The 26,708-nt window shown below is 48.2% G+C and overlaps 9 protein-coding genes across 9 annotated transcripts, besides 1 other annotated feature; 5 read left to right on the top strand and 4 right to left on the bottom strand.

Moving 5' to 3' along the window:
• Positions 1 to 445: 445 nt before the first annotated feature.
• Positions 446 to 5,087, bottom strand: UA08_08553 (hypothetical protein; the record flags this gene model as incomplete). Its single annotated transcript, XM_020263454.1, has 4 exons — positions 446 to 992; positions 1,054 to 2,860; positions 2,913 to 3,297; positions 3,399 to 5,087. The coding sequence occupies 4 exons, from the start codon at positions 5,085 to 5,087 to the stop codon at positions 446 to 448; spliced, it is 4,428 nt and encodes a 1,475-aa protein (XP_020116422.1).
• A 936-nt stretch (positions 5,088 to 6,023) lies between these two features.
• On the top strand, positions 6,024 to 6,926 carry UA08_08552 (hypothetical protein; the record flags this gene model as incomplete). The annotated part of the gene is made up of 1 exon (XM_020263452.1): positions 6,024 to 6,926. One exon carries the CDS (start codon positions 6,024 to 6,026, stop codon positions 6,924 to 6,926), a length of 903 nt encoding a protein of 300 aa, XP_020116421.1.
• A 1,232-nt stretch (positions 6,927 to 8,158) lies between these two features.
• On the top strand, positions 8,159 to 9,676 carry UA08_08551 (hypothetical protein; the record flags this gene model as incomplete). The annotated part of the gene is made up of 4 exons (XM_020263451.1): positions 8,159 to 8,683; positions 8,748 to 8,839; positions 9,117 to 9,197; positions 9,529 to 9,676. The coding sequence occupies 4 exons, from the start codon at positions 8,159 to 8,161 to the stop codon at positions 9,674 to 9,676; spliced, it is 846 nt and encodes a 281-aa protein (XP_020116420.1).
• Positions 9,677 to 9,779: 103 nt separating this feature from the next.
• Positions 9,780 to 11,639, bottom strand: UA08_08550 (hypothetical protein; the record flags this gene model as incomplete). The annotated part of the gene is made up of 3 exons (XM_020263450.1): positions 9,780 to 10,861; positions 10,932 to 11,458; positions 11,524 to 11,639. The coding sequence occupies 3 exons, from the start codon at positions 11,637 to 11,639 to the stop codon at positions 9,780 to 9,782; spliced, it is 1,725 nt and encodes a 574-aa protein (XP_020116419.1).
• Positions 11,640 to 12,418: 779 nt separating this feature from the next.
• UA08_08549 (hypothetical protein) lies at positions 12,419 to 14,897 on the top strand (the record flags this gene model as incomplete). Its single annotated transcript, XM_020263449.1, has 3 exons — positions 12,419 to 12,502; positions 12,565 to 13,592; positions 13,649 to 14,897. The coding sequence occupies 3 exons, from the start codon at positions 12,419 to 12,421 to the stop codon at positions 14,895 to 14,897; spliced, it is 2,361 nt and encodes a 786-aa protein (XP_020116418.1).
• Positions 14,898 to 17,451: 2,554 nt separating this feature from the next.
• Positions 17,452 to 20,195, top strand: UA08_08548 (hypothetical protein; the record flags this gene model as incomplete). The annotated part of the gene is made up of 4 exons (XM_020263448.1): positions 17,452 to 17,701; positions 17,832 to 18,250; positions 18,307 to 18,960; positions 19,017 to 20,195. 4 exons carry the CDS (start codon positions 17,452 to 17,454, stop codon positions 20,193 to 20,195), a joined length of 2,502 nt encoding a protein of 833 aa, XP_020116357.1.
• A 528-nt stretch (positions 20,196 to 20,723) lies between these two features.
• On the top strand, positions 20,724 to 21,696 carry UA08_08547 (hypothetical protein; the record flags this gene model as incomplete). Its single annotated transcript, XM_020263447.1, has 2 exons — positions 20,724 to 21,107; positions 21,241 to 21,696. 2 exons carry the CDS (start codon positions 20,724 to 20,726, stop codon positions 21,694 to 21,696), a joined length of 840 nt encoding a protein of 279 aa, XP_020116356.1.
• A 1,510-nt stretch (positions 21,697 to 23,206) lies between these two features.
• UA08_08546 (hypothetical protein) lies at positions 23,207 to 24,598 on the bottom strand (the record flags this gene model as incomplete). Its single annotated transcript, XM_020263446.1, has 2 exons — positions 23,207 to 24,441; positions 24,583 to 24,598. 2 exons carry the CDS (start codon positions 24,596 to 24,598, stop codon positions 23,207 to 23,209), a joined length of 1,251 nt encoding a protein of 416 aa, XP_020116365.1.
• A 1,041-nt stretch (positions 24,599 to 25,639) lies between these two features.
• Positions 25,640 to 25,740: a repeat region (Identified by RepeatMasker using a combination of RepBase library and repeat library created with RepeatScout).
• A 48-nt stretch (positions 25,741 to 25,788) lies between these two features.
• On the bottom strand, positions 25,789 to 26,394 carry UA08_08545 (hypothetical protein; the record flags this gene model as incomplete). Its single annotated transcript, XM_020263445.1, has 1 exon — positions 25,789 to 26,394. The coding sequence occupies one exon, from the start codon at positions 26,392 to 26,394 to the stop codon at positions 25,789 to 25,791; it is 606 nt and encodes a 201-aa protein (XP_020116364.1).
• Positions 26,395 to 26,708: the final 314 nt, after the last annotated feature.

Raw genomic sequence — 26,708 nt, 5'->3', positions numbered from 1 at the left:
CGAATGGCAATTCACGACTTGGGTTGACTTAGGCTTGTTGAGCCGCCACGCTTCTGATAGGGCGGGCGCTGTTTCCCTGCTTAGACGCCATGTATAACTATTATCAATCTATGGACGCTCAAAATGGCGCTACCCTCATTGTCACCCCAAGATGGCAGGCGATAAGCCGTGGGTGACCTTGGCATACGTTGTGATAACTTGCACAGCCCGACATCGGGCTTGTTCTTTAGATGCATTGCCGATTTGATTGATTAATTAGTTAACTAAAGCTATTCATCTGCTAACTGACTGACTGTATTGTGCGCCTCTATGGCCTAACAATGACTCGGGAAGTCGAAATTGCGAAGCAATAGTAAGTGTGCTTTGAATATTCCCATACATGCTGTCGCTGTGGAGTAATTCCATGTCTGATTGGACCGTTCCGCCGCGTCCTCGCTTTGCCAGCCTACTTCCTGAGCATTTCAGCATCTCCCAAGGTTTGCATCCGGTATTTATGGATCATCTGGTATTCTTCCTCCTCGATATCGAGGAAGAATCGACGGACCTCAGACTGAATGGGTTTCGGGCGGGGCTCCCTTAGATACCACGGTTGATTCTCCCCACTTCTTGTTGGGCCATTATCATCGCTCTCCAAGTCAATCAATATCATGGAGCGCTGCGAACGTGTGTCGTAAGCGTCGTTCGCTCCGTCAAATGACGGAAGAAATCCATGTGCGTTAACGCGCGAGATGACGGGGGCGCATGCCTTGGATGCTGTGACGTCTTGCTCCCGACCAGCCCAGGGTGTAAGCATCACGGATCGACTGCTCTGTGGTTTCCTCAATGCTTTTCTGTCCCCGGCTTGGATACCAATTCCTCTTTCATCACGACTGTGTCGGAGTGACTTGAAAGCTTGCTTACTCATGGCGGCTGGATCTTTCTCGAGACGCGAACTTGGTTTGCTTTGACTCGGGTCCTTACGAGGACTTATGTGACCGCCAGAATTTGTGCTACTGTTTTGGAACTCATCAGGCCGGATGTTGAGAGGCTTAAGCAGGTGATAGATGAACTTACACTTGCCCGTCTATGATCATCCAGCTAGAAGAGGATGTTTCAGTGTTAGAACCTTCCCCTCTCTGGGCTTCCTTTTGTGCTGTAGGGAAACTCTGGTGCAAGTTACCGCTCGTCTTGTCACTGGCTACACCATTGGGCTGAGCACCTGTGAAGGAACCCAGTCTTTGTGCATTTCGTTGCGCAACCGACTGTTCTGTAATTCTGGCTAACTCTTCAAAGAGTCCATCAACACTCTCTCCTCGTCTGGCTGCTTCTTCGATCTGGCGATGTAGCTGATTGATATTAATAAAAGGGGAACACGTAGAGGTATCGGCGTGGTTTTGTTGGCTAAGTATATTTTTCAATTGGGATGCGTTCAATTCATTGGATTGGTTGCTGAACAAATGAGTCTGCGAGGTGAATTGTGGGTCTTGAGGCAGATGAGCGTTGTATGCATATTCACTCCAGTTGCCCAGGTTGGGAATCACTGGCACGTATCCTGCCTGAGAGAACTGCAACGGCACTGCGTTGATAGAACTCAATGCTATTGGCAAGGAAGACGTAGGGAGCTCTGCTGATTGTTCCACTGCAACCAAGCGAGACAGAGTGGGATGTGAAACGAATCCCAAATTGCTGGCTGACTCTTGCTGAAATCCAGCCGCTGATACTGGCTCAAGGCTGGCGGATGGGCGCTTGATGTTAGACTCCAGGTGTTCCTTGTATCGCCTTGCCATGTCTAGATCCTTGACTAGACCTCTCCTTTGCTCTACGAGGCTTTTCTTTGTTTCTGCATCCATCTCAAAGGTGTGAATCGCCATGTAGCGATCAAGGTCCACTAGTTGAGATGACAGGCTTTGATATTCTTTGGTCAAGTCTTGGAGCGATCGCTGCGTGCTTTGATCTGTGATGTAAGTTGGGAGGGATCCTGAGTAAGGCGTCAACTGGCCCGTGACAGTACTTAGACTAGTAAAAGAATGTGAAGCAGGTATAGGAACTTGAGAGTCAGCGGTAGGAACTGCTGCACCTTGCTTTCCGACAGTTGGCCACACGGTTGCCAGTAAAGGAGCAGTTTGCTGCTGCGACAAATTGTGAAGAATTGGATTCTGATTCGCGTATGATTGGGGAGCAGTCTGATGCCACGCTGCCGCATCAGGCAGAAACAATTGAGGGTAATTATGATACGGTGTTGCTATTGTCTCCTGCCCTGCCTGTGTCACTTGTACAATAGGGTAAAAGCTCGGAGCCCATGGCAATGGTTGTTGGCGGTAAACGTCAGGTGCCATCAGTGAAAGCTGTAATTGTTGTAATGATTGTAAGGATGGATACAAATTCGCAATCTGTGGACCAACCTCCTCGCTGACGGTGGCTGTGGTGACGCCTACTGGTCCTGTTGTGATCTTCTCGTAAGGTCCTGGGTATGGAGGGTCAAGCTTAAACCCATTTGAGTTGGAAGACGCGCCAGAAATTTGAACCGTTTTCTTTCCTGTTCCAGCACCCTGCAAGCTGATCACCTTTCCTGTTTCCTTTCCATTCTTTTGGGGACACTCGTCGCTTGTCTTGGTTGATGGTGGCTTGAACTCCGGAATCGAAACGCTGCTGTTAACATCAACAACCTTGCCGCCTGGCGTGACTCGCTGATGTTTCGGCGAAGTGTGCTGTTTTAAGAATTTGACAAAGCCAGAATCATTCTCTGTAATATTTTCCTGGGAGCCACTGTTGGGCTGGGAGGTTGACTTGTGATCTTCAGACGTTGTTGTCGAACGTTCGTTGCGTCTCGGTTCGCTTGATGTTGTATTTGGAACAGACTTGCCGCGCCATAGCAAGTTATCTAAGAAAGCTCATAAGCTGCTGTTTATAGACCATGACCCTGTAAGACTCACTTTCAAGTGCATATATAGTGAATTGGCCTATATCAACCGCGGCGTTGCCTCGCAAGGCCAGCAGTTCAGTAATGCTATACGTCGTCTTCATGTCTGACGAGTACTCGAAGGCTCCAAGTAGAAAGGTTTGAAGAGGCAGAGAACGATGATATCTGCTGGGGCTTGCAGCAACGTGAAATGCGAAGAGAGGAAGTCTATGAATGAAGTTTGCTCTTGGTGCCAGAACAAGAAGCGACAAGAGCTGCTCCTTGGGAGGCAGTGAGCCGGTGCTGGACATTGGAAGGAATGAGCGATGCTCTTGCCCAATGGCAAGGCCACAGGGGCTCTTTCCATATTCGGGACCAAGGAACCCGTGACGCGGTAGAGAGGGCACATCACGTCTTCTCTTTTAATGTTTTGTCTTCATATTGGATTAATTGTGGCTAGTATCTAGCTAGTATCTAAATAATGAACAAAACCATCTGTCTCACTCTTTCCATCTCACACAATCTGATGGCATTTGACAGGCTCTGAATTGGCACTGATATCGGCTATGTCTCTATCGTCATCCAGCCGCAAAGCGTTGTCGGCCGATGTCCGGTTTTTGTTTCTCATTTCCCAGCTGCCTGTACGCTCATGGCTCTTGACGTTCGTGGAAGCACGACCTGGATCTGCAATTTTATGGAATATGCCATTCTTCGAGGTTGAAAAACTGACGTCTTGGTCGCTAGCCATTTTCTTGTTGCCCTTGAAACCCCCAAAACTTGCTGGCTTGCGTCGACGGTGCAGTCCGATGCCACAGAGCCATGCAATACCTACTACCGCTGCTAAGACAGCCAGCGTGACACCAGCTCCTATAGCACCAGCTCCAGCCAAGCTCAACCGGCTTTTTGCGGACCTCTTGCCTGCATTGGCTGCTCCGAAGCAAAACATTGGAGAACTGCTACAAGCGTCGCACCATGATTCTGTCGATGGAAGCAGAAATGTGCTAAGTCTCGCCGCAAATTCGGTGAACGGAAGATCGACCTGACTCGGGCTATAACCAAAAAGAGGGTATTGAGTAAAAGCTTCGTTGGTGGAGGAGCTGTTGCGGAAGAGTAATCGAACGTATAGATCTGATATCTGGGGGTATCCGATATCCGAAGTAGTCGTATTCATACTGAATAGCTCCAGCACTAAGGACGCCCCATCGACCGGCATTCCGTAGAATTCACTGTTCATTGGCGACGCGAGTTGGCTTAGAGAGGCGAAAGCGATGACAGGCTCCATACTACCAAACACCAAGGTCATTTTGGATGAAAATCCCTGGGTCTGTATATTGGTTTCAAGAGCCTGAAGGATGAGTCGAGACAGCGTACGCCCGGCAATAGCTCTGATCCGCTCACTGCCACCATTACTCGAAGACGTCAAGTTCCCATTGGTCGCAAAAGCGTACTGATTCGCCAATACTCTTGCCCTTTGTAAGTCACTTAATGACAATGTTGATTCCAGACTCCTGTTGTGCAGATATCCGTATTGCAAATACTGAAATATCTCTGTCGCCTGGGCATAGCTCGCCATGCTTCTGCTCAATATGCCATCGAGTGCAATGTTGTATAAATCAGAGTAGAATTGTGCATTATCTGACTCGATTTGTTGGAACTCGGGAGTGATGCGATATTTCACTTGCAGCTCCTGATAATTATCACAGTCCGCCTGACCTGCAACCAATATTGAAGTGGGATCCGCCAACCCTGCAGCATAAATGCGTGGGTATTGATAATCGTCCAAAGGTGCGCCGGCGATAGAGCCATTAGACAAGAGATAGGTGTCGTCAATGTACGTGTAGCTCTGGTTTGCCGTTCCCAAGGGCGGGTAAAAGCCTTGCATAAAAGCAAGGCTAGATGCTTCATTGAACTGATCTGAAGTGGTATATATTCTGACCTGCTCAGAGTCCAGTCTATGCTGGTTGAGGCCATTTACCCAGGTACCCCTTGAAACATTCGTAGAGCCACCAAGTATATAGCGATCTCGAAATTTACCCCCCACATTGTATACATCTTTTGCCCCTAGAGGGGTCAATGTTCTTGGCTGTCCTAGAAGGGTAGGCGTGGTATCTCCGTGCACGTTGAATCCAAAGACTGCCCACACAGTTTGGGCGGAGGCTTGGATAGACACCTGCAGCAGCAGGAAGATAGATAGCTGAAGAGCGCGCATGATGACCCACGTAGACTACCTAGGTAATAATGTCTAGTGATGGGCAAGATGACACATTCGAAACGACCTCTCTAGGAAAGCCTTGGAGGTTCATAGGTATATATAATTGATACTCGGAACTCTAATGAATCGTGTGTGTCAGAGAGAGGTCACTTGTTGTGCAGGAAACAACCATGGACCAACCGTAAAGTCCATCCGTCGTGATCCGATGTCGTATCTACAGACGCCTGTCTGTGAGACTATACAAGGAACTTGGCTGCAAAGCCATGCATATAAACCCCCATGGCCGGAAGCGGACAAGACACTTTGATGCAGTCATAGATGCTGTTTACTTTCAGGGCGCTGGCATTGTGCCGTAATGGCTCAATTCAGACTTTCAATACTTGTATGGTTGAAGCTTTGATTAACCTTGAGAGGGGAAACCGGTTCGGAAATTCCGCTATATGTACTAAACCTCAGCGTCATTCCATGGGGCTATGCATAGTATTAGAAATCGGCTATGCGAGAAAAATGAATCATAACAGTTTTTCTTTCAACTCTTAGTTGGAGCTGTCAACATAGAAAGGCCTTATGAGTAATGTCTATCTACCGTTGCACTGGTAGAAGTCATGACAACATGATGATATCCGTCCCGGATGCGGAAGAGGGTTCCATCTGGGGTAGTTCGCACCTTACACTGGGAACCTTGCCAGTAGACAAGCTATAGTCTAACCAGTCTCAGAGGCAACTTTGGTGATTAGGTGCATCCATTCAAATATCTTCCCATAAAGCTAAATAGTCCATAGGGAGTACGCATCACCGAGAACAGCCCTAGCCCTAGCCCTAATCACATTCGGCCGGAAGAAATGTAAATCCGATGGTGCCTGGTCTGTGCGGTACTTTAATTCTTGATCTGGTGGGTCCGACTTTACTAGCGTCATCAACGACCGACCGACCATGAAGAACACGTCTCCGCTCTACGTGCTCATCAAACGGCCACGTCCATCTAGCTGGCAGCAGTTTCTGAGCCAGCCTTGCGTCTTTCTTGCGCGCAAGCTTTACACTTGGCTACCAAGACTCCCAGCCCAGCCGCTAACCAAGCTTGTCTCTGTCATTTGCATCGCTGACACTCATAACGCGCAACTCGCTCTCCCAGATGGAGATATCTTAATTCACGCTGGGGATTTGACCCAGTCAGGGTCCTTGAAGGAGCTGCAAGCAGCCGTGGCTTGGCTACGTGTCCAGCCGCATCCGATCAAGATAGTTATCGCTGGCAACCATGACCTTTGTCTTGACGCCAATTTTCAACATACCGCCGGTCATACGTCTTCTGCCGAGGCCGTTGACTGGGGGGACATAATATATCTCCAAAACACAGAAACAACTATTACATGCCAGAATGGGCGCTCGCTCCGTGTTTACGGTAGTCCATACTCGCCCCGCCATGGCAACTGGGCCTTCCAGTACCCTCGCACCGAGGACATCTGGAAAGGTGAGATACCAGATAATATCGATATATTGGTAACACATGGCCCCCCGCGAACACATCTGGATCTCTTGAACCTCGGCTGTGTACATCTATTACAAGAAATCTGGCGTGTTCGACCGCATTTACATATATTTGGACATGTCCACGATGGTGCGGGAACTGAATGGCTGCAGTTCGATTTGTTACAGAAACTTTACGAGCAAACAATCATCTCGGGGGGCGGGATCTTCAATGTTATACAGATGGCTAGAGAATTCTTGCGATCATTCTTCAACTCTTCCACTGAAGCCAAATGCCTACTTGTGAATGCAGCCATGGTGGGCGGCCTGAGGGATGATCAGCGTCGGCAGCCCGTAGAAGTTATTATTTGAAATGACAGGGCATAGCCGTGATATCTCAACATTATCTGAAAATGGTCCTTTCGTTGTTCACTAAACAAACAAGACATGGGGTTCCTTCACAATAATGTTTTTTCTCAAGAATGGCCCACTCCTACTCTCCTACTGGCACTTGTCCATCTTCATCTGATATGATCAATATCTTCTCTAGGGCTGGCACTTGCTCAACCCAGGCTGGTTCCTCTTCCAACACTTTTGGTCGGGCTCTCAATTCATCCTCCATTTCGTTAGAAGTGATTATGGCCGGGCAATCTCGTGGCATACCACGCTCGATTAGCCGGTTGAATGACACTGTTAGGTAATAGGGCAAGACAGCGAGAATGGCGTACCGCTCCGGGTCTAGGTCTTTAGTATCAGGAGTTTCCGAGACCGCCCACGATGGTTGGTTAAAAAAAATGCTCGATTTCATTTCGCAAGCCAATTGTGAATCCAGTAACCACACACTCGTACACAAGGTATATGGACTCTGTTGGTGTAGACCCTTTCTGGTGGGCAAATTTCGAAGGTACACCGTCCGGTGCTCCAGTAGCCACAACACAGTTGGGGAACGGTGAGAGCTGGTCGCCTTGTGTTACAGAAGTTGGCTAATCTTAGAAAGAAAATCGCTGGGGGATCGCATTGCGAAAAATACTATATATATATATATATATATATCACAGGATGTTCGTGTGACTTGACGACTGATCTCTGCAAAGCACTATATCATCTCTTCGATTCTAGATTTGCTCTCGCTTGATTTGAGATTTGATCGCACCAGCTATTAAACACTAATCATACACGCAGGAAAGAGCTGGTCTTGATATAGGGATGACAGTTGTTACACAACTAGCCGGGGCGGGGAAACCATTCAAAGCTCACCGAGCAACTCATCACGGGTTTTGATGTGACTGTGAGCTGCTGAGAGCCGCAATATATGGAACCAACTTTCCTTGGAAATGAACGCTGATTAACGTCGGGCCACCGCATACGTATGACTTGTTGCAGGCAAGAACAGGAAAAATTGCCGATTGGGTTCGTAGCAGGAGATGCATATATAACTACTGGCTTTAAAGGCGCCGAGATCCCCAGCGGATACTTGATATACTGTGATTACATTTTCTTTGCGAGTGCTCGTTTTTCAATTTTCATTTGATTACTGCACTGTCGAAACTGTCAACTTTTCGAATTCGTTTAATTTGTCTATCTCAACAATATCCAACCTGGAAATGGGCCAATCTTTAACCCGGTTGCAACAATGGCAGGATGCACAAGCTCTACGCGAACTAGCACCGCAAAAAGACCCTGGTCATGACCAGCCTTTGCCGATACTAACTCGTGATATACTCATCCAAGCCTTACAGAATGTTGCTTCATCTCTTAGCAAGAAAAACCGCGATGTGATAATCACCGCTTTTGGTTGTGCTGTTAACACTGTTTACTTGCAAAGCTGCCTAGCTACACATGACCTTGACTTTTTCAATGACAACCTAGCGACCACAGATCTTGAGGTCCCTCTTAGAGCAGCCAAAGAGGCAGTCAAACACGACAAGAAACTTGACGAGCATTGGTTCAACAATCGCACTATCTTCTTCATCCCGAAGGACCAACGGGCAGTACTGACGGAGCAGGCTCTGCGTCAGCGCGAGATCATGTTCACGGAACCTGGCCTCTCTCTTGACAGCACCCTGGGAATATGCCTTTTGTTGCAAATTAGACCGCATAGCTGGTGGTGGATCATGTCAGGCACGAACGTACGATTTAGACGATGCTGTACAGTATCTTCATCGATACTTAGCAGCAAATAATGCCACACAGGTTCCCAAGCAGACTATTCACGCCTGGCTTGCACAATATTCACTTCGGTGGACAGCAGCCAATGACCACGTCCTCACAGAGGTCAATGCTCGGTATCAGGCGACTTTAAAATCAATTACATTGCTGTCGCTTAATCAATGTTGTTCTCAATGTACTGGGGGCTCGGGCTCAGTTCATTCTCTACAACTATAGGGGTGTTGCTGACGTATATGTTTAATTTCTCTAACTTCTCCTTCTCTCCATCCTTTTTCCCTCCTTCAAAAACGTGAGCCAACATTATCTTGATATTTCTATTTGCTACCTAGATACGTTGGTAAGGCATGGGCAATTTAAATTCGCGTTCCTAGACCTAGACATATCGTTTCTTAGAACCAAATCTCGAGTCAGTTTCGCTTGGAGTGATGTTAAGTTGATGCCTTCGTTACCGGCATTGTTGTGTAAGAAAAAGCGGTAAGTTCCAATGCCTATGCATCTGGTTTTTGACCTTTGATCTAGTCCCAAAAGGCCTCACTAAAATAATATCGGTCTTAGATATCAACAACACTAAAAGCAGACACACAATAGGCGTTGAGAATACAATAATACGAACAATAGGTTAATTGTACCTATTCTTTTCTGTATCTATATAAGATCCTTCTTCTTCCTGTTGCGAGCTTTTGACTGACACAGAAAGTCAACCAATATTAATTATGACCTCATCATCTGAAGAGAATGGGTACACCAAGAGCAAGATATAAATAAGATGCCTTAGGCATAGTGTCTCATCTACAGTTTTCTCTAGCCCGCCCAAGAGCTATGGGCCAGAATCACGCAGCGACGGTGACGATGATGAGGATGAATATGATAAAAAGGTTGAGGATATCATGATCGGGTCAGTGGAGTCCGGCCCATTGTCTAAGTATCAGGTCTTTGGCCGTGTAGATATATAGGCAGCTTTCAGAAATGCATTCAGGAGAACAGTAAACCATAATTTACTTCTGACCTCAGTATTTCTGCGTATTAAGTCCAGTTCCGTGATATCAGAAATGTATCTTAAGCAAGGTCTACGATAAGGATGGATACAGCAAGCCCATTTAGCCCCTGGGACAACAATTGTTGACCGTCCACCCTCCACTTCGAGTCTCCCCATAGAGTACGGGCAATAGATCGTGCCCTAGTGTTCTCCGGGAGTTTAACCATGATTTCGCCAGTGAGGTCTCCGTAGTTCAGATTTAAAATACTAATCAACAATTGACTGTTCTGCACCCAAGCAGCTGCATCCACCCGGTCGCCTCCATTCACTTCTAACTTCTGGGTAATCGGAGCGCCAATCAAGAACCTAGCAACAGTTTCGCTCGTGAGTACCGTGGCAAGTTGGTCAGTCACGCCCAAAATCTCAGTAGATGTGGGGAAATCCCACATGACAATTCCCTTGGCCGCATGATTGATACTCAACATGGTCATGATTACTTCCTCATTAGCAGTGGGATATCGAGTCCAAAAGGTTTCGTTGCCAAAGGCCTGGGGGGCACCCCAGTGCGTTTTTGGCCAGCCAATTACTTCATCGTAGTAGGCGAAGTTATCCAACCGGTCAGAGATATCCTCGAAGTGTCCATGGCAGTCATCGCAGCCGCAGCATCCATATGTTGCATTGCAAGGCGTATCATAAACAGTCGACCAACTGGTGTTAGTTGAAATGGGATACACGTCGGAGAGAATAATGTCGGCGCCCGAGGCATAGTCCTCGTAGTAAAAGTCATAGCAATTCAGTGCTAGTGATACCGGATGGTACATATCTAACTCATGGATGGTCTCATAAGCAATCGCTGTTGAGTTGGTAGGATCACTCTTGCCATCGGGCTCGTCACCGGTATACCATAGGAGAATTGATGGATGTGATCGCAGTCGTGTGACTTGGTCAACCATGGTGGTCAGGTTGGTGTAGTCCCAGCGCACGTCATACTGAAAGAAAAGACCCAGTTCGTCCGCTCGCTGCAGGTAGGGCTCAAATTCGTCCCAGGGGAATGGAGTGTCACCCAAGTCTCCAGTAGGAACAATGTGAATTACATTGTACCCTCTGGCAGCGAACTCGTCCAGCGTCGAGACGTTGGCGTACCAGTAGAGCGACCATTGTACTGATGCATTTTAAGCTCTAGACTCTTTGCATCTTGGTTTGATAGTGATGGGTCGAAGTTATCAACTTACCATAGTATGTATACGGAAAAATCGGCGTCCATGCCGTTTGATCTCCTTTCACTACCGCAAGACCACCGTATAGATGATCGAGATGAGTGGCACTTCCGCCATCCGTTCGCTGAGGAAGTCGGTATAGTTCTGTGCTAGCCTCAAATGAAATGGATTTGCTGTTCCCATGGGACAAAGATGCACGGACGGTGATATTGTACGGCGTTGATCTGGGGGGGAACTTGTCAAAGCTCATGAGAATCTCATTATCACTTGAGCCTACAACCACTGATTGTTGTTTGGGAGCAATGGAAGCTCCATCTGATATGATTTCGATGGATAATATAGATCCTTTACTAGAGGATGAGGAAAAAGTGTCCGGCAACGGGTCTCCGGTCAAATATGACACAGTTGCGTCTATAAGAAGGCTTCCTTCATAATCACTCTCAAGGTAGATGCTCATTCGCGGTTTCACATTCAGATTTAAAAGTGGTACTGATGATTTTGGTGGTTCCTCAAACCAACCTCCCGGGTTGAAGGAGTCGTTGCTGTTGAACGTTAACTTTCATTTCACTCCTTTATCTCTTCAATTTTTCATGAATGGAATGAATACCTTGCCCTGTATGCCTTTCCACACCATATGTCCACTCCAGCAGGGTTGTTGAACGAATAGACCAGTGGCACGCTAGCCAGCACAGCTAATGCCGAAAAGGATGATTTTGCCAACATTGAAACGGTACGCGCAGTTGGGAAGTTCCATGGGGGAGGGTGAGTTCGCTGGTTTTTATCAGTGCAACCATGTACTACATATCTTTTCCGCGAGTAGCATTCATCTTCTGATCGTCCTACTGTACATGGAGGGAGCCTAGGCAATGTAACGTCGATACTTTGTTGATCTTGCCATGGGTATCTCCTGGGTACGATTGCAATATATTATGCATTAGATGCGGATGTGCCATGTTTCCCCCTAAGCAAATCCCGGTGCTTGGATCGAATGCTGAGCCGTGTTGGTATGATCTAGTGGCCGTGAAAACCGCGCGTCCATACACCGCTGGTGCTGGATAACGATGTGCTAATCATGCACCTATCGTATAAGTCGTGTATTAGTCCACATAGGAAAGTTGGCTCTTGTAGCGCAGCTCCGTGCGCTACTTCTTTAGTTCGTGATGTCGGTATAGCCCGCTGGGATGTCGGCCTAAGGTCCGAAAGATAACGGCGGACTAAGTTTTAGAGTTATCTTAGCTTATCGTCTCGGAAATATCCTCTTCAGTCCCCGCGACGAAGAAAAATGCAGATAGCTAGTTAGTAACCTTCTGTTTAAGGAAGCATCTTGCCCACTTTTGCAATGTCACTGTATCATTACTGCGGTGGAGATGGCTGATAGGAAATGCCAGAATATCCCTCACCTCATAGTCCATCCTTTAGTCCGTCGACAAGCATAAGTAGTACCCCCCTTGTCGGTCTTCTCTTGGCATGACGGTCATATACACGCTTCAAGGATTGGGACAATGAAGCTAGATGCACAGTCATTCTCGGTCCTGGGACTTGTCTCTGCAACGGCAGTCCGAGGAGCCCAAAGTGTTGATAGCCTGGTATGATCTCCGTCACATATATATCTCAAGACAGAAAGAGGGGAAGAGACTAACCTCAACAGTCAACATCGATTTCCCTCGATTCCTACTTCAACAACAAGGCCTTTGGCTCGTATCCCGGATACGCTGCATTTGATGCCCTGAACGAGTCCTATCCGGATCCCAGTATCATCGGCATCAATGGCACATACACCTCCCAGAGCACCGGGGTTGTGTACGACTTTCCTGGTCTCAGACAGGCATCTAAACCTGACAATGTCATCTGCGAAGGGCAAACGATTTCCGTGCCCAACTCTCAGTATTTCTCAGCCTCGATGCTGGTCTCGTCCGACGTCGAGCTGGACACTGTCTCTGGGAACGTGACCTACACGTATTCTGACAACTCGACGCTGGTGTCTGAACTGCGAAGCTTGCCGTGGTGGGCGTTCCTGACCATCAACCGCGGTGAAATCATTTTCCCGTTCCGCTATACTGCAAACAGCACCAACTTCAACACCTCACACATCTTCGAGTACACTGCTGCCCTAGACCCAGCCAAGACTCTGACCTCTATCACGCTGCCAGACACCACCAATGCCACCACGGGCAGGCTGCACGTCTTCTCCGTATCCTTGTGGAATGCCGCGTCCTCCTCTGCGCAGGTGCAGTTTGTGCGGCCAACGCAGAAATGGACAGAGGAAGGAAACCAGGTGATTGAAGTCACCATCAACAACTCCGGCCTCGATTGCATTGCTGGAGATGGTTTCGACATCTTCATCTCGATGCCAGGAGTTGAGACCTTGGAGCCAGGTCATATCAAGCGGCTGTGTCCAGGCGATCAGAAGCGCGTGGATGTCGGCGTTAACGGCACAGCAGTGGGCCCAGCAGAGATACTCCTGAGCCATGACCGCTGGGCTGTGCAACAGCAAGTTGCCAATGTCTCCATCGATGGATTGACCGAGTGGACGTCTGACTTGTCGAATCTTGCACGCCATGAAGCCCCGCAGTGGTACGACGAAGCTAAATTTGGAATCCTCATCCACTGGGGCCCCTATTCGGTCCCTGGTTGGGGAAATTCCACTCCCTATGAAAGTTATGCCGAATGGTTTTGGTAAGCGTTCTCGTTCTCTTAGATATCAGCGATGTAAAAGAACTAACGCTGCACAGGTGGTATTCCAATCACCAAGCCGCAGATAAGTCTGACTTTTACGATTACCGGTTACGCACCTTTGGTCCTGACTGGAATTATGACGACGGCTTTGTTAACTTCACCGCTGCTTACTGGGACCCCAAGGAATGGGTTGATCTCATCTACGACTCGGGTGCCAAGTACTTTGTCTTGACCACAAAGCACCATGACGGCTTCGCCTTGTTCAACACCTCCACCACGTCGAACCGGAACGCACTTCACTATGGGCCCCGGCGTGATATAGTCAAGGAACTCTTCGATGCTGCGGAGACATATCAGCCAAGCCTTCGACGAGGCACTTACTTCTCTCTTCCAGAGTGGTTCAACCCAGAATTCGGGCCTTACGGCTTTGCTCAGCTTTCTGGGAATGCTTCCACTAGTTGGCCGGGTATCATCGCGCGGAACCCTTACACTGGTCTTGATGAGCCATATACGGGGTTACTTCCCGTCGACGATTTCATAACTGACCTCATGGTACCGCAGATGGATATCCTCGCGTATAACTACTCCACTGACATCCTATGGTGCGACTGCGGTGCTGCTAATGGAACAGCTGGATTTGCTGCTCGATGGTGGAATCACGCGCGTGAACAGAACCGACAGGTGACCATCAACTCACGCTGTGGTATTCCCGAGGCCTCTGACTTTGATACACCCGAATACGCGACTTTCTCGTCGGCACAGTTACGCAAGTGGGAATCCAATGAGGGGATGGATCCGTACAGCTATGGCTACAACCGTGCAACGGCCAGTAGTTTGTTTATGAATGCAACCACCATTGTGCAGGACTTGGTCGATATGGTGAGTAAAAATGGAAACTTTTTGCTCGACTTTGGCCCGCGCGCAGATGGCACGATCGTAGAGGCAGAGATGCAAAATCTGCGAATGGCCGGCAAATGGATTCATTCCCATGGCGAGGCAATCTTCAATACAACGTACTGGTTTGTCATGACCGAGATTGCAGACCAAGGAGTGAGGTTTACACAGACCAACGATGCCTTTTACATTCTCTTCCTAGAGAAGCCAGCACCATCATCAGACATCCACATTAATGCCCCATTGCCTTTGCTGAGAGGGGATGTGGTCACTGTAGTCGCCGATGAAAACCAACCCCCATCGTTTATAAGTTGGGAGAGTTCCGACTCTGGTTTCACCTTCCACGTTCCGGAGTCAGCTTGGGAGAACGAAACTTATTGTTGGGTGTTGAAGATCGCGTACAAAACATGATGAGAGTGAGATTTGACGAGACATGTCTTGTAACGAAGCCAATATGAAATAATGAAGATATGCAGCCTCCGCCTCACGTGTGCACCTTTTACAGAGTGTTAATAGATATTTAATTCCACATACTCTTTGTTTCAAAGCACAATTACCATATGATATTTTTACCTTCCTCTCATCGTCTTACCCTCCGCTCCCCCTAAATGCACGGCTCTGCAATAACGTCGAGGGCACGGTTTTAGGTTCTCCCGTGGTGTATTGAAAGGATTTTTCTGTGGTTTGGCTTTTAGGATATTCATTTCCACTGGTTATAGTCTAATGCATTATAATGGGATCAAGACGATCAAGCAGGGCTTGAAAGATGCTTGATTGTCTATGGGAAGGTGCCTCACGAGGAGGAGATATTTCCTCGTGAGGCGCTACCTATACATACCTAAACGGGAACCGTAGGCGGTTCTGCCCTACATAATGGTCACAACAACACATTATGTGCGCGTCATCGTGTCGAGACTAACTTTTGTTCAGCCCGTGCTCGTTGCATCTACCTAGGTACCTAGGAACATTTACAGGGCTATCATCTCCATTCTAATTTCGGGTTTGAATCAGTCACATCTTTGGTGTCTGTCACGACTCTCGGTCCGTTATATCAGATTTACTTTCTAGTCTAATAGCAATAGGATGCCGCCCAATACTGGGGGTCCAAATGAAACCTCCAGTCACCTTCAGCACTTGATCGAAAAGCAATGCTCAAAGATCTCATTCACATGTGGTGGCTCTATCACTATTGAAAAAGGCTTTGATACCGCTCGCAAAGCCCACACTCAATCCTCAGATTCAGTCGGCTTGTTCTGGATATCATCCAAAGACGGAGATGTCCACAATATCGCCCTTCCCATATCAGAGGGAACTCCCTCATCTATCGCGCAACTCGCAAGCGACTGTGCTGTGGCTTCATTTGGTAAGGATGGTGAAGATGTTGTTGATCCAGAATACCGTCGAGCTGGAAAATTGGACAACACACAATTTGCAAGTACTTTCCATCCGGCCGACTTTGGCATTGTGAAAAATATCGAACAGATCCTACTTCCAAATATCAGCGACAGGCCAGAAGAATCCGACCTACTCGAGAAAAGTTGTTGCCGATTTATATAAGCACAATGTGTGTGCTCGTTATTCCTCTGTATTTCTAGTGGACGCTAATCAGCTAAATGTGTTTAGGTTTATTCCGGACCATCTGGCCATTTTCGAAGCCATGAAGATACTCCGAGGGACACTAGTCAGATAGGATCACTTGTTGTTTGCCTTCCTTCGGAGTTTGAGGGAGGGAATCTTTTAGTGCGCCATCGCGAGAAAGAAATCAATTTTGACTGGTCTTTGGCTGCTAAATCGACCATTCAGTGAGCAGCGTTTTATAGTGACTGTGAGCATGAAATCAAAACGGTAACAACAGGAAACAGGATTACCCTCAGCTATAATCTTCATCTTGTGGACGTGATAGGTGGTGCAATCAGACTGCCGAAGCAGAGTGTTGACCCCGAGTCACTGCCACCATAGGAGATGATCAAGTCGCTCATGGAGCAACCAAACTATATGCCTGAAGGTCGGATATCTGCTGCCTTATATGCTACTGTGTACAGAGTCCTTACTGATAGTTCCAAGGTGGCACACTCGGTATCTACTACTCCCACGCATATGCGCATGCCTCCAATAACGCAGCCCAGTCACTTCCGAGACATCTAAAAGGCTCAGATCTTGTGATTTACAGCATATTTAAACATCTTGGCTATCAGGATGAAGTTCGCCCCGTGCTTCAGAATCCATTCGATGAGGATTGGCGAGAAGAAGGAGAAGAGCCGACAGGTACTCAAGATTTGGTCGGGACCAAACTACATCCTCACAAAAATGTACCTGATATGGATATGCATTTGGTTTTTGAGGAAGAAAAACAAATAGTGAGATTGTTATCGGGGTTTTTTCTGTTCATTTTTCAATTCTTTCTAATCTCACGCATAACCAACCAAAACGTACAGATACAATAAAAACTGGCCGTACGAAGGCTTCGCAGGCATCGTATGGCTATCATCACCCAAACATTGGGAGACTGCTTTCAATCACATCGCATACGGAAATGAAGCCACGCTTGAATCCAAGTATTCATGCGCAGCCATTTTAGTGACTGTTCCCCCCGTAGATGACGAATTGTGACGGCGGTCGAAACGCCCCAGATTAGAATAACTGCTTTGTTGGTAATCTAGTAACAGCTTAGACTACACTGCTGCTTGGTCTTGATCAGGCTTTCCTCACTGTAGGCACCTGCCTACGATGTTGTAGTTGGGGAGGGGTCTGTCTGATGGCGACCTGCGTCGGCATGATTAGGGTACACACTTCTTGTCTAATGGAACAAACATTTGCCATGGAAAACGGAGCATCTGTAACGCCTTGTTTCTTGAAAGCCAGCCCCATTTTAGTTAGGGCTAGTGCTCGGAACCCTAAATTGAGCCTTTCAGGTCTTAGCAACAAGTCACATGACCATCCTCCCGAATCATGCCAAGGCTGCACTATGGCCGTGTTCGTACTAGCGCCGCGCCGGGCGCCGGGATGTTCCAGCCAAGTCAGAAAATTCTCTCTTTGCCTCAAGCCCTACTCCTGCGCCCTATCCCTAAGCCCTCATTTCTTCTCCTGGACAGTCGCTGCATCCTTGCCCATCCTCGACGCTGCCTTACAACTCTATTATGGTCAGCACGGTGATCAACCCAAAGTGTCAATGGAATTAGAGTCCTCTTCAGCTCTCCCTGAAACGGGAAGTAATGGTACGTGTCGTGTCCTTTCCCTGTCGATGGTTCGCTGTCGCATCGCTGTTGCCATCCTTCGCTGCCCCGGATTGGCCAACCTAGTTCCTGTTTTGTTTTTAATAAAGCCAATTCCACTAACGTATAACAGCGCCTTCTGAGAAAGTCACCCATGACCTAGAAAATGATCCATCCTCGCCTCCTGCACATAAGAAACGTCGCACGGAGTCCGCGTTCGGTGACTCGCCCCATGTCAAAGAAGAGACAGACATCGCCCCCGAAGACCGGATCGAAGAGGAGCTCGCTGCTGCACTCAATCCTACCAGTGTAGAAGCAGAAAAAGAAGTTCAAAGTACCGAGAACACTAGTCTCGAGTCAACTGATGCGCCGGACCCCGAGGTGGCGGCGGTTTTCGGTAGTATCATTGATCGTGCCGAGCGCATCGAAGAACAATATGCATTGGACCAATTGCCTACAGGTGGCTCTGAAGAGTCCCCCAATAAGAGCGTGACCTTCGTTAAGGCTAGCTTGTCGCTAAAGATACAAAGTTTACCTATTCTTGATAATCTCGTACGTAAATGTTTCTGGTATCTTGTCGTCGTACCCTGCTTACAATGGGCATCTAGTCAACCCAAATTCTGTCACTTCTTGCCAAATCTTCGTATCAAGACATCACATCGTTTGTTTCCGAACCTGATTCAGAGAATGGTCAGGCATATGCGACTATGCGCTCGTTGTTCGACCACACGAAGCGAGTATATTCTACAAAACAGGCATTCCTGTCGCCAACTGAACTGGATTTGACAGAACCCTCACAGATTGACATAATACGCAAAGCAAATCTAGCTTCTTTCGTTTCTAGCATATTTGGATCACAGGAAATAAGTTTTGCTGAGCTCAATGACCATTTTTTAGATGTGTTTGTACCTGAAGGCAGCCGCCTGCTGAAGGTTCAAGGCGCACTTTTCCTCGAGCTCAAGACGCAAGCATTTATTGCCTCACTCAACAATGAGGAACGCACCAGAACGGAGGTTTTATTCGAATTATTTCCCGACGACTTAGAGCACGTCCTGCTTTCAAAGCGATTGGGTACCCGCCAGCTTGCTCCGAGCGAAGCGGATTTTGTTAAACGAGCTCGCTCCAGACGCGACATCATATTCGCTGACATTAATAATGAAGAAGCAATGAAGGCATTGCCGGATAAATATCATTGGGAAGACTTTTTAAGGGATCTCAGCTCCTACATAAGCAAGAATTTCGAAGCAATCAACAGCCAACAGGTAAGCCGACCGCATATTTCATCCCTTAGATTCCAATTTACTAATACAATTCGAAGTCTCGCAAGGTCATCAAAGGCCGCCAGTCGATATCAGGGGAGAGCCAGGAAGCTCCGAGTGGTGCACCTCTTGAGAGCCAATTCACTGTGGCTACACAGCCTGCGGAAGCTACCGCGGATCGCAACCTCCACGGAGATCTTGTCGCGCGTGCAGCACGAGCAGCACAGATTGCCTTGCAGGGTCATGGACTTAGAAAATCACAACAATCTCAGCAACAGCCGCAGCAGCAAACACAGCAACAACAACAACAACAACAACAAACACCCCAGCAAGCCCCACAATCAGCTCACAGCACTCCCGCGCCTCAGGCCATCAACCAGTCGACTCAGCAAAATATAAACCAAGCTTACCAGCAAAGCCCTACGCCACCTGGATATCCACAGCAGCTAACATTCCAGCACAACACAATTCCCCTTCAGAATTTTCAACAATATACTCCCCCACAGAATGCCACTAGCAACGTACGAGCAAACGATGCGGTAGCCAATTATGGATATATGCCCGGTGTTCCCCATTACTCCCAGTCTCAGCCTACCCAGGTTCTTTACGAACGAGCACGTATGGCAGCGACGGCAAAGTCTTCATCTAACAGTCGTCGGGCTGGTTTGCCCAGTCAACGGCGTCCCTGGACTACCGAAGAAGAAAACGCTTTGATGGCTGGGTTAGATCGTGTCAAGGGACCTCATTGGAGTCAGATATTAGCAATGTTTGGGCCTGGAGGCACAATCAACGAGGCACTGAAGGACCGAAACCAGGTGCAGCTTAAAGATAAAGCTCGAAATCTGAAACTATTCTTCCTCAAAAGCGGAATAGAGGTACCATACTACCTCAAGTTCGTCACTGGCGAGCTCAAGACACGCGCACCTGCACAGGCTGCGAAGAATGAGGCACGAGAGCGAGAGAAGAAACGCGGCGAAGAAGATAAGGCTCATGTCGAAGGCATTGAAGGCATGATGGCCCTTGCTGGAGCTCACATGTCTCCTGGTCAAGGCCCAGATAGCATGTCAGCGTCCCCGGCGATCCACCAAGAACCTGAAAATCAAAATATGATGAGCCAGACTGAGGAGCAGAAGCTGATTCAGAGCCTGGGCCAAGAAGTGCCTGAAGAATTGCTTCATGCTGCCCAACACAACGAACCTCTGAGCACCGCAGCAGATATGCAAACTCCCGGTCAGTAGATGGACTTTTCTTTCCCTGGCTGTTGCTGTTGTAGTAGGCCCGATGTTCCACCATACTCAAACGAAAATTTTTGCTATACTCCGAATTGGTATTGTATATTCTATGCATGTTTCTAGTTCTGGCTGGCGTTATTGGGACGGTCCTGGAATTGGGTTGGTCGTCGTGTGCCTTGGGCGGAGCAATGGCTCTCCTAGTTAATCTTAATCGTTATTCGTTATTTGTTATTTTTGCCATTCTCAAATTCCAAATGCCAAAGACCATACTGTGATAGAGAGAAAGTATACCGCTGGTAGTAAGCTTTAGGGCTGGCGAGAAGAGATGCCAAGACCTCCAGAGCGCCACTTCTCCGTCAAGCCGAATTAGTCCAGATACATACAACTTGCGTACAGCGTTACCACCGCCAGTTACACGCCTCTTGGTACATTTGCCTCAGCCCAAAGTACCTTTGAAGACTAGGTTGGGTGACAAAGCGGCAGACGCGAGTCGAGTTCATTGTGCGACCGCTTTATCCTTTTCATTCGCCAAGCATGGCTGATTCAGCTTCACCTTCCACGACGCAGCCTTCAGCAGCAGCAGGCTCACAACTTCCTCCCTCCACACAACAAACACAACCCAAGGAGGGTTCTTATTCCTTGTCAGATGCGACAAATCAACAGACGACAAATAACCCAGTCCCCTCCGCGGATGCCGATAATACCCAACTTGGAGGCGACCCGACCGATGACGCCGTCGATAACGACGTTGATATGAACACCGCTGAAGATATGCCTGCAGTGAATGGTACAGCTGATACGACAGGGTCTGCTGCGCCCGAAAACCCTGTGGCAGCGCTTCCCAGTGCTGCGGCGCCGACAAAGAAAGAGAGTAGTCTACGTGATTTTCTGGGGAAGATGGATGAATATGCACCGATCGTATGTTTGATATTGAAATTTTTACCTTTACTTCCACGCTGTCGTTTTCCTTTCACTTTCTTCTCACTTCTATTCCTTACACGATGTACCATATCTGAATTAGGATAATTACGACTAACCTCGCCTGCCACAGATACCGGATGCTGTAACAGCGCACTATTTGACAGTCGCCGGCCTACCACCACCAGGCAATGGACCCAACCAAACCCCACCACATCTTGCACGTCTGTTAGCCCTGGCGACGCAAAAATTCGTCGCCGACATTGCCGCCGACGCTTATCAATACTCGCGAATCCGTGCCTCAAATAGCTCGAGCGCAAGCAATCCCATGGGCGGTCTGAACGCAGCTGCTGGCCTCAACATGGCTGGCGCCGGTGCAGCAGGAGGGGCAGCAGGGGCCGGTGCTGGGGCAGATGCTGGTAAGAAGGGTGGCGCGGCAAATACACATCTTGGTATTCAACGGCCTGGCTTTGGTGGTGGTGGCCAGGGAGGTTCTGGACAGGGACGCACTGTTCTCACTATGGAGGACTTGGGAATGGCTGTGTCTGAATATGGTGTTAGTGTTAAGAGGGGTGAATTCTACCGATAATCTCCGCCCAGTCGTGGGAAAGATATGAATCTTTCTTGAAGACGTATATTCCTGTTTTCATAAAACTTCACCTGAGGGTTGGGGGGGAAAGAAAAGATGGTAATTATTTCATTTCGTTGGGTTCTTTTCATGGGAATGGGTTGGCGTTTTGGTTGGGGATAAACTTTGGCATTGGCACGGTTTTACTTATTAGTCTATTGAGGCACTGGGTGGGATTTTTCCGAGTTTATTCAAAATCTACAATATTGTTTATCATATCAATTCAGCCCACATGGGATCTGTGGTGACAAACATTTTTGGGCCAATTTTGTGTCTGCGAGATACGCAGCAGCATTTCTTATTTTGTATTCCATCAACGAAAAATATACAATTTATTGTACAGTCTGGCCTAGCCAGATATTTAGAAACATAGTCGCGCTAATAGTTCAACACACATCCGTTATGAAAAATGAAAAAAGAGGGAGGAAAGCGTTTTGGTGACTCCCAAGGAACCGATTTGAAAAACGAAGCCGAATACACCAGGTCCAGGAACCGAGTAGATGGTAGATAGAATAGTGACTCGTATTGCGATCAATCATTTATTTGTTCTTCGATTGCTTGTAGGTGAATCGTTTGCGAGTTCTAACCATTCACACACATCATCAGTCGGTCAGTCAGCGCAGGGAGAATCCAAGAAAGAAAAACTGACGGGACAAACTCTCCCAATTTCCGTCCAACCATATCCTCAGTGATCATAACGTCCTGGTATATTTTTCCATTGTGTACTGAGAACCTCAAACCCACAAAGTTTGGTAGAATTGTTGCGGAGCGAGCCTGTGTTCGGATCGGTGGTGTACCGGGTGGAGGAGGGATTTGGCGGGGAAGAGGGAGACTGTTTATTTGCATCAAGAAACATTAGAGAATCTGTTTCTATTTTCCTTTGTCTTCGTTCCGGCTATAGCAATGCTAGATGAATTTTGTTGCGCTGCTCGACAAAAAGGGCACTAGAAGGGGAATGCGAAAACATACGGAACGAGATTTGGACCTGGAAATGATTCAGAGTCAGAAAAAAAAGTTCCTTTGGCGAGAGTACAATTAGTGAGTGTGCGCTTACCTTTCCACACTGAGCGTGCTAAAAGGCACCTTGTTGGAATCATCGTGATTGCATTTGACGACTGACTGGACAGTCGAGAGAGACAAAATCGCGATGGTTGCGAGTCGGGACGCTTAGATTACATAATCGGAGATTGGCCAATCATGTTTAAACTAGCGTGCCCATATTCAAAAACGTCTACAGAGCTGAAGGAAAAAGAATTGTGAAAAAATGAATGGATGCTTTGATGAAGGATAAAGATACAATACAAAAAAAACCCCCCGTGTGAGATTGCCAGCAATCCCCGTAGAACATAGAATGTAGAATATAGAATGTTATGCCACGCAATGACCAGTGCACGAAATCAACAGCAAAATTTCCTCCCTTCCAAGAAAACAAATATCTTGTTCGTTATTTTATATAGTACGACGTTGTCATTTATGTCGCGCTTTCCGGTGTCTCTTCCGCCACTGCAAGTTCTTCCATGATTGTGATCAAACTATTGATCCCCATCAAAGCATTGTTGTCAGGACCTTGTCCCGGAGTCCAGGCTGCATGCGCAAAGTCAATTAAGCGAAAATCATGCACTTTTATAGGAATTTCATCCTCGTCATCGAAACTGTCGTCTTCGTCAATATTTGCGAGGGACTCGGGGTCTACTTCAATATTCAATGACCGAGAAATAGTGCAAGCCTCTTCTCCGTTTCCTTCACAAGCAATACCCACAGGTTGGAGTGTGCCGAGTTCAGTAATGTCAAATCCATTAGCGATATCCAAGCTCTCCGCCCCGTCTGAAGAGTCAGAAGATGATTTAGTCTCTTCCAATTGCCTCCGGTTTTCTTCGTACTTCAATGCCTCTTCTAGAGCGTCTGGGTCGCCCTCGTAAATCACCAAAATGCTAGACGAGTACATTCTACTTTCCTCTGACTCCAGCGCATATTTCACGGCTCGCAGTTCGTTAAGGATTCGAGAAGCAATCAGCCTTGACCGGTCGATTTTGCCAGCTTTGGCTCCCGTCAGAAAGGTCTCAAATCCTTCCTTCACATTATCGGCGGTAAAAGCCCGTCCGTACCATTTGTCGTACCGCTTGTAGCCATTTTTCTCGACAACCTGGCCTTTTGGAGCTTCCGAGCCTTCATATTTCGTCATGTATGGGTCAGTGAACTCCGCTGTTTCAATATTTTTCGCTGCTGATTGGTCGTCGTTGTGCCCAACCCAGACCTTCATGCCTGCAATTCGAAATCCCAAAGTAGAACTTGTTGTCTCTTTCGAGACTGCCTCGAGTTTGGCACGCTTTGCTGGAGGAGCATCGTCTGCCCATAGACGGCAACCAAGTTTGACATCCAAAACATTTGGTCGCTTAAATCCATCGGCAATGTTCTCCAGTACGATCGAAATACCAGTGTCCAACTTGCGCCCTCCAGATGGGGTCCACGTTCGCTCTTGCGATGTTGTCTGGTTTGGGGGATTGGAGAGACCGTTAGTCGCGGATGGAGTTGCCAACGATGATAGGACTGCTTGCGCCTGATTCTGTGCACCGGGAATTATCGAAAGTGATGATTGCTGGTCTGCGGACGTTAAAGTTCCATACCACTGTGGCATAAAAGCCTGGAAGTTGTGGTGATGGACACTCGATTCATAGAACGCAATTTCTCCAGGAGTACAGGGCTTCGCTATCAATGAACCGGATAGATGACATCGGAGTCCATCACTAATTTTTCGAGGAACCAAATCAGTATCATAAAGCTGTAAGGACCCAGCAGAGGGGTGACTCATGCCTGGCATGCGAGACTAGGGGTCCAAGCTAGACTTACTGTCCTGCAGCAGCATGATCAAAGCTGGTGGTAAAACTGCTGCTATCAAGGCTTTGGCCTTTAAAGCTGTCTGATTTGAGAGATGAGGAAAGCATATCTTGAGACTTCTAGCGTTATAAGGGTGTCGTCCGTATAGTCTATAGGGTCATGCCGTATATCGACCGCGCAGCGGGAGGGACGGTGGTACTGCTATTGGCTAGTGAAATAGTAGCAAAAGTAATCATCCGTAAATCGCCGAGGTGAAAAAGAGAATGAACAAGGAGAGAGGCAAATTTCCATATCAGCTCAGGTACCAATCTCGAACACCTACTCAAGGCCGTTCTGTAGTTCAGCCATTGGTAATCCAAGGAGTATTGAATGCAGATCAGAGTAGTTCCGAGGCACCTTGAGATGCGATGTCCAGGTTGAAAGCAGCAAAGCACGCCAAAAGTCAACGACAAACGGAACACACAAGGGGGCCAAAAATGGTCTAACAATGCAGAAATCGCGAGGAAAAAATTTGCGGCGGTTTGATGCACGGGACAGGCATGGAAATGCTCTGAATGAGTGTGAGGATGGAGGTAATGCAAATGGTATATTCATAAATCAGGGAAGTCGCTAGTCGCACGCCGTTTGTCTCTCGAGGCGGAAACTAGCCAAGGCAGCCAATCAGCGGCTGTCATTCGGCCGGGTTAGGGCCGCACTAAAACCGCCTCTGACCGCCCTGTACATAAGTGACGTAGTGGAGAGGCGCTAGCCCCTGTTTGGCCTCTTTGCAGCCTCAGGCTACAAACAGTTTCCTTTTGCGAGCGATTCACACGGGATCCTCCTCCATCCTCCACAAATCCCTTTTCATAAACCACGGTTCGGTTATGTGATATCGCGGTTATGGCGTCAATGTTGAACGTTTGTTCACGGAACGGTCTTCTCCAGGAATTTGAGGTTATGGGCATTGCCTAGACGTTTATGAGAAGCAGGTCCTAACATAGGACGGATTCTTTCTCGCACTTGATATTTGCATTATCTATTTGGCGAATGGCAGCGAAGCATACGTGTCAAGGAGTTGGAGAAAAATACTATGTTTGCCGAACGGGAAGCTAAGATTGACGCTGAGCAATGTTCCGGCCACGGATCAGCGTGGCCGGACGTATATTGGGAGAAGCGTTGTCCCGGATCACCATCAGACCAAGTCATACTCCGCTGCACATAGAAGACTCGTCGCCTAGCTCAATCAATGTACCCCAAGCTGCGAAACGCCTTCTGCAGGATCCCGCGGACGACAGCGTCCTTCCTGTCGGTGTACTGCATCATATCCTCGCCCGACTGGCTCGACGCCCTCATGGCCTCCCTCTTAGTCTCGGCATACAGCTCCTTGTCCTCCGGATGGCTCCGTAGCCAGTCGCGAAAGATTCTATGGCGGACCGGCTCGGTAGCATCCGGGCCAAAGACGTGCAGGTTAGCGGTGGGCTCGTAGCGGCAGAAGAAGCGGTGCTGGTGCCAGGCAGGCTCACGCAGGAGGAAGTGGAAGCCCGCAGCCTCAAGGCGGGCAACATATGCGGCCTCGTCGGTTGGGTCCGGGACCGTGAGGTCGATGTCGATGATGTCCTTGGCTGGCAGGCCGGGGACGCTCGTGGACCCTGTGTGCTCGACGACAACGGCGGTGGGGCCAAGGGCGTCGACGATGAGCGCCTTGAGCGCCGCGAAGGTCTGCGGCCAGGCGGGATCAGGTTCGACTATTTCCATCTTGCTCGGGGTGGTCCGATGCGCGACGCGCTCTACCAGGGCGGGGTCGTCGTAACATTCTCTGACGATCTCTTCAGGGGTAGGCGCCATGTTTTCGGCTTTTCCAAGATCGTGGCTGTTGCAGCTGAATCACGACGATTTGGTCCGACCCAGGTTCAAGAATTACGATGCGGGAGCTGGAAATTACTGCGCGGAGAGTTTTCTGTCTCTGTCTAGGGCGTATTTTTACAGTCGCGCGCAAATAGTCAGAACATCCCAGCGGCGGTGGTGATATTTATTCAGCTGAGAGTCTGAGACAACTTCCTGGCCGAGAGCCATGCCTTTTTTGGGTCTAGTCGGCCCTGAGCCGCACCTAACCGTGAAGATCACGAGGATATTATCACTATTCCAGTTTCGGTAGGAAC

Source organism: Talaromyces atroroseus, assembly GCF_001907595.1.
Source record: "Talaromyces atroroseus strain IBT 11181 chromosome Unknown scaffold_14, whole genome shotgun sequence".
Taxonomy (NCBI): Eukaryota; Fungi; Ascomycota; class Eurotiomycetes; order Eurotiales; family Trichocomaceae; genus Talaromyces; species Talaromyces atroroseus.
Note: the sequence above shows the minus strand (reverse complement) of the source record. Positions and strands in the feature narration are given on the sequence as shown.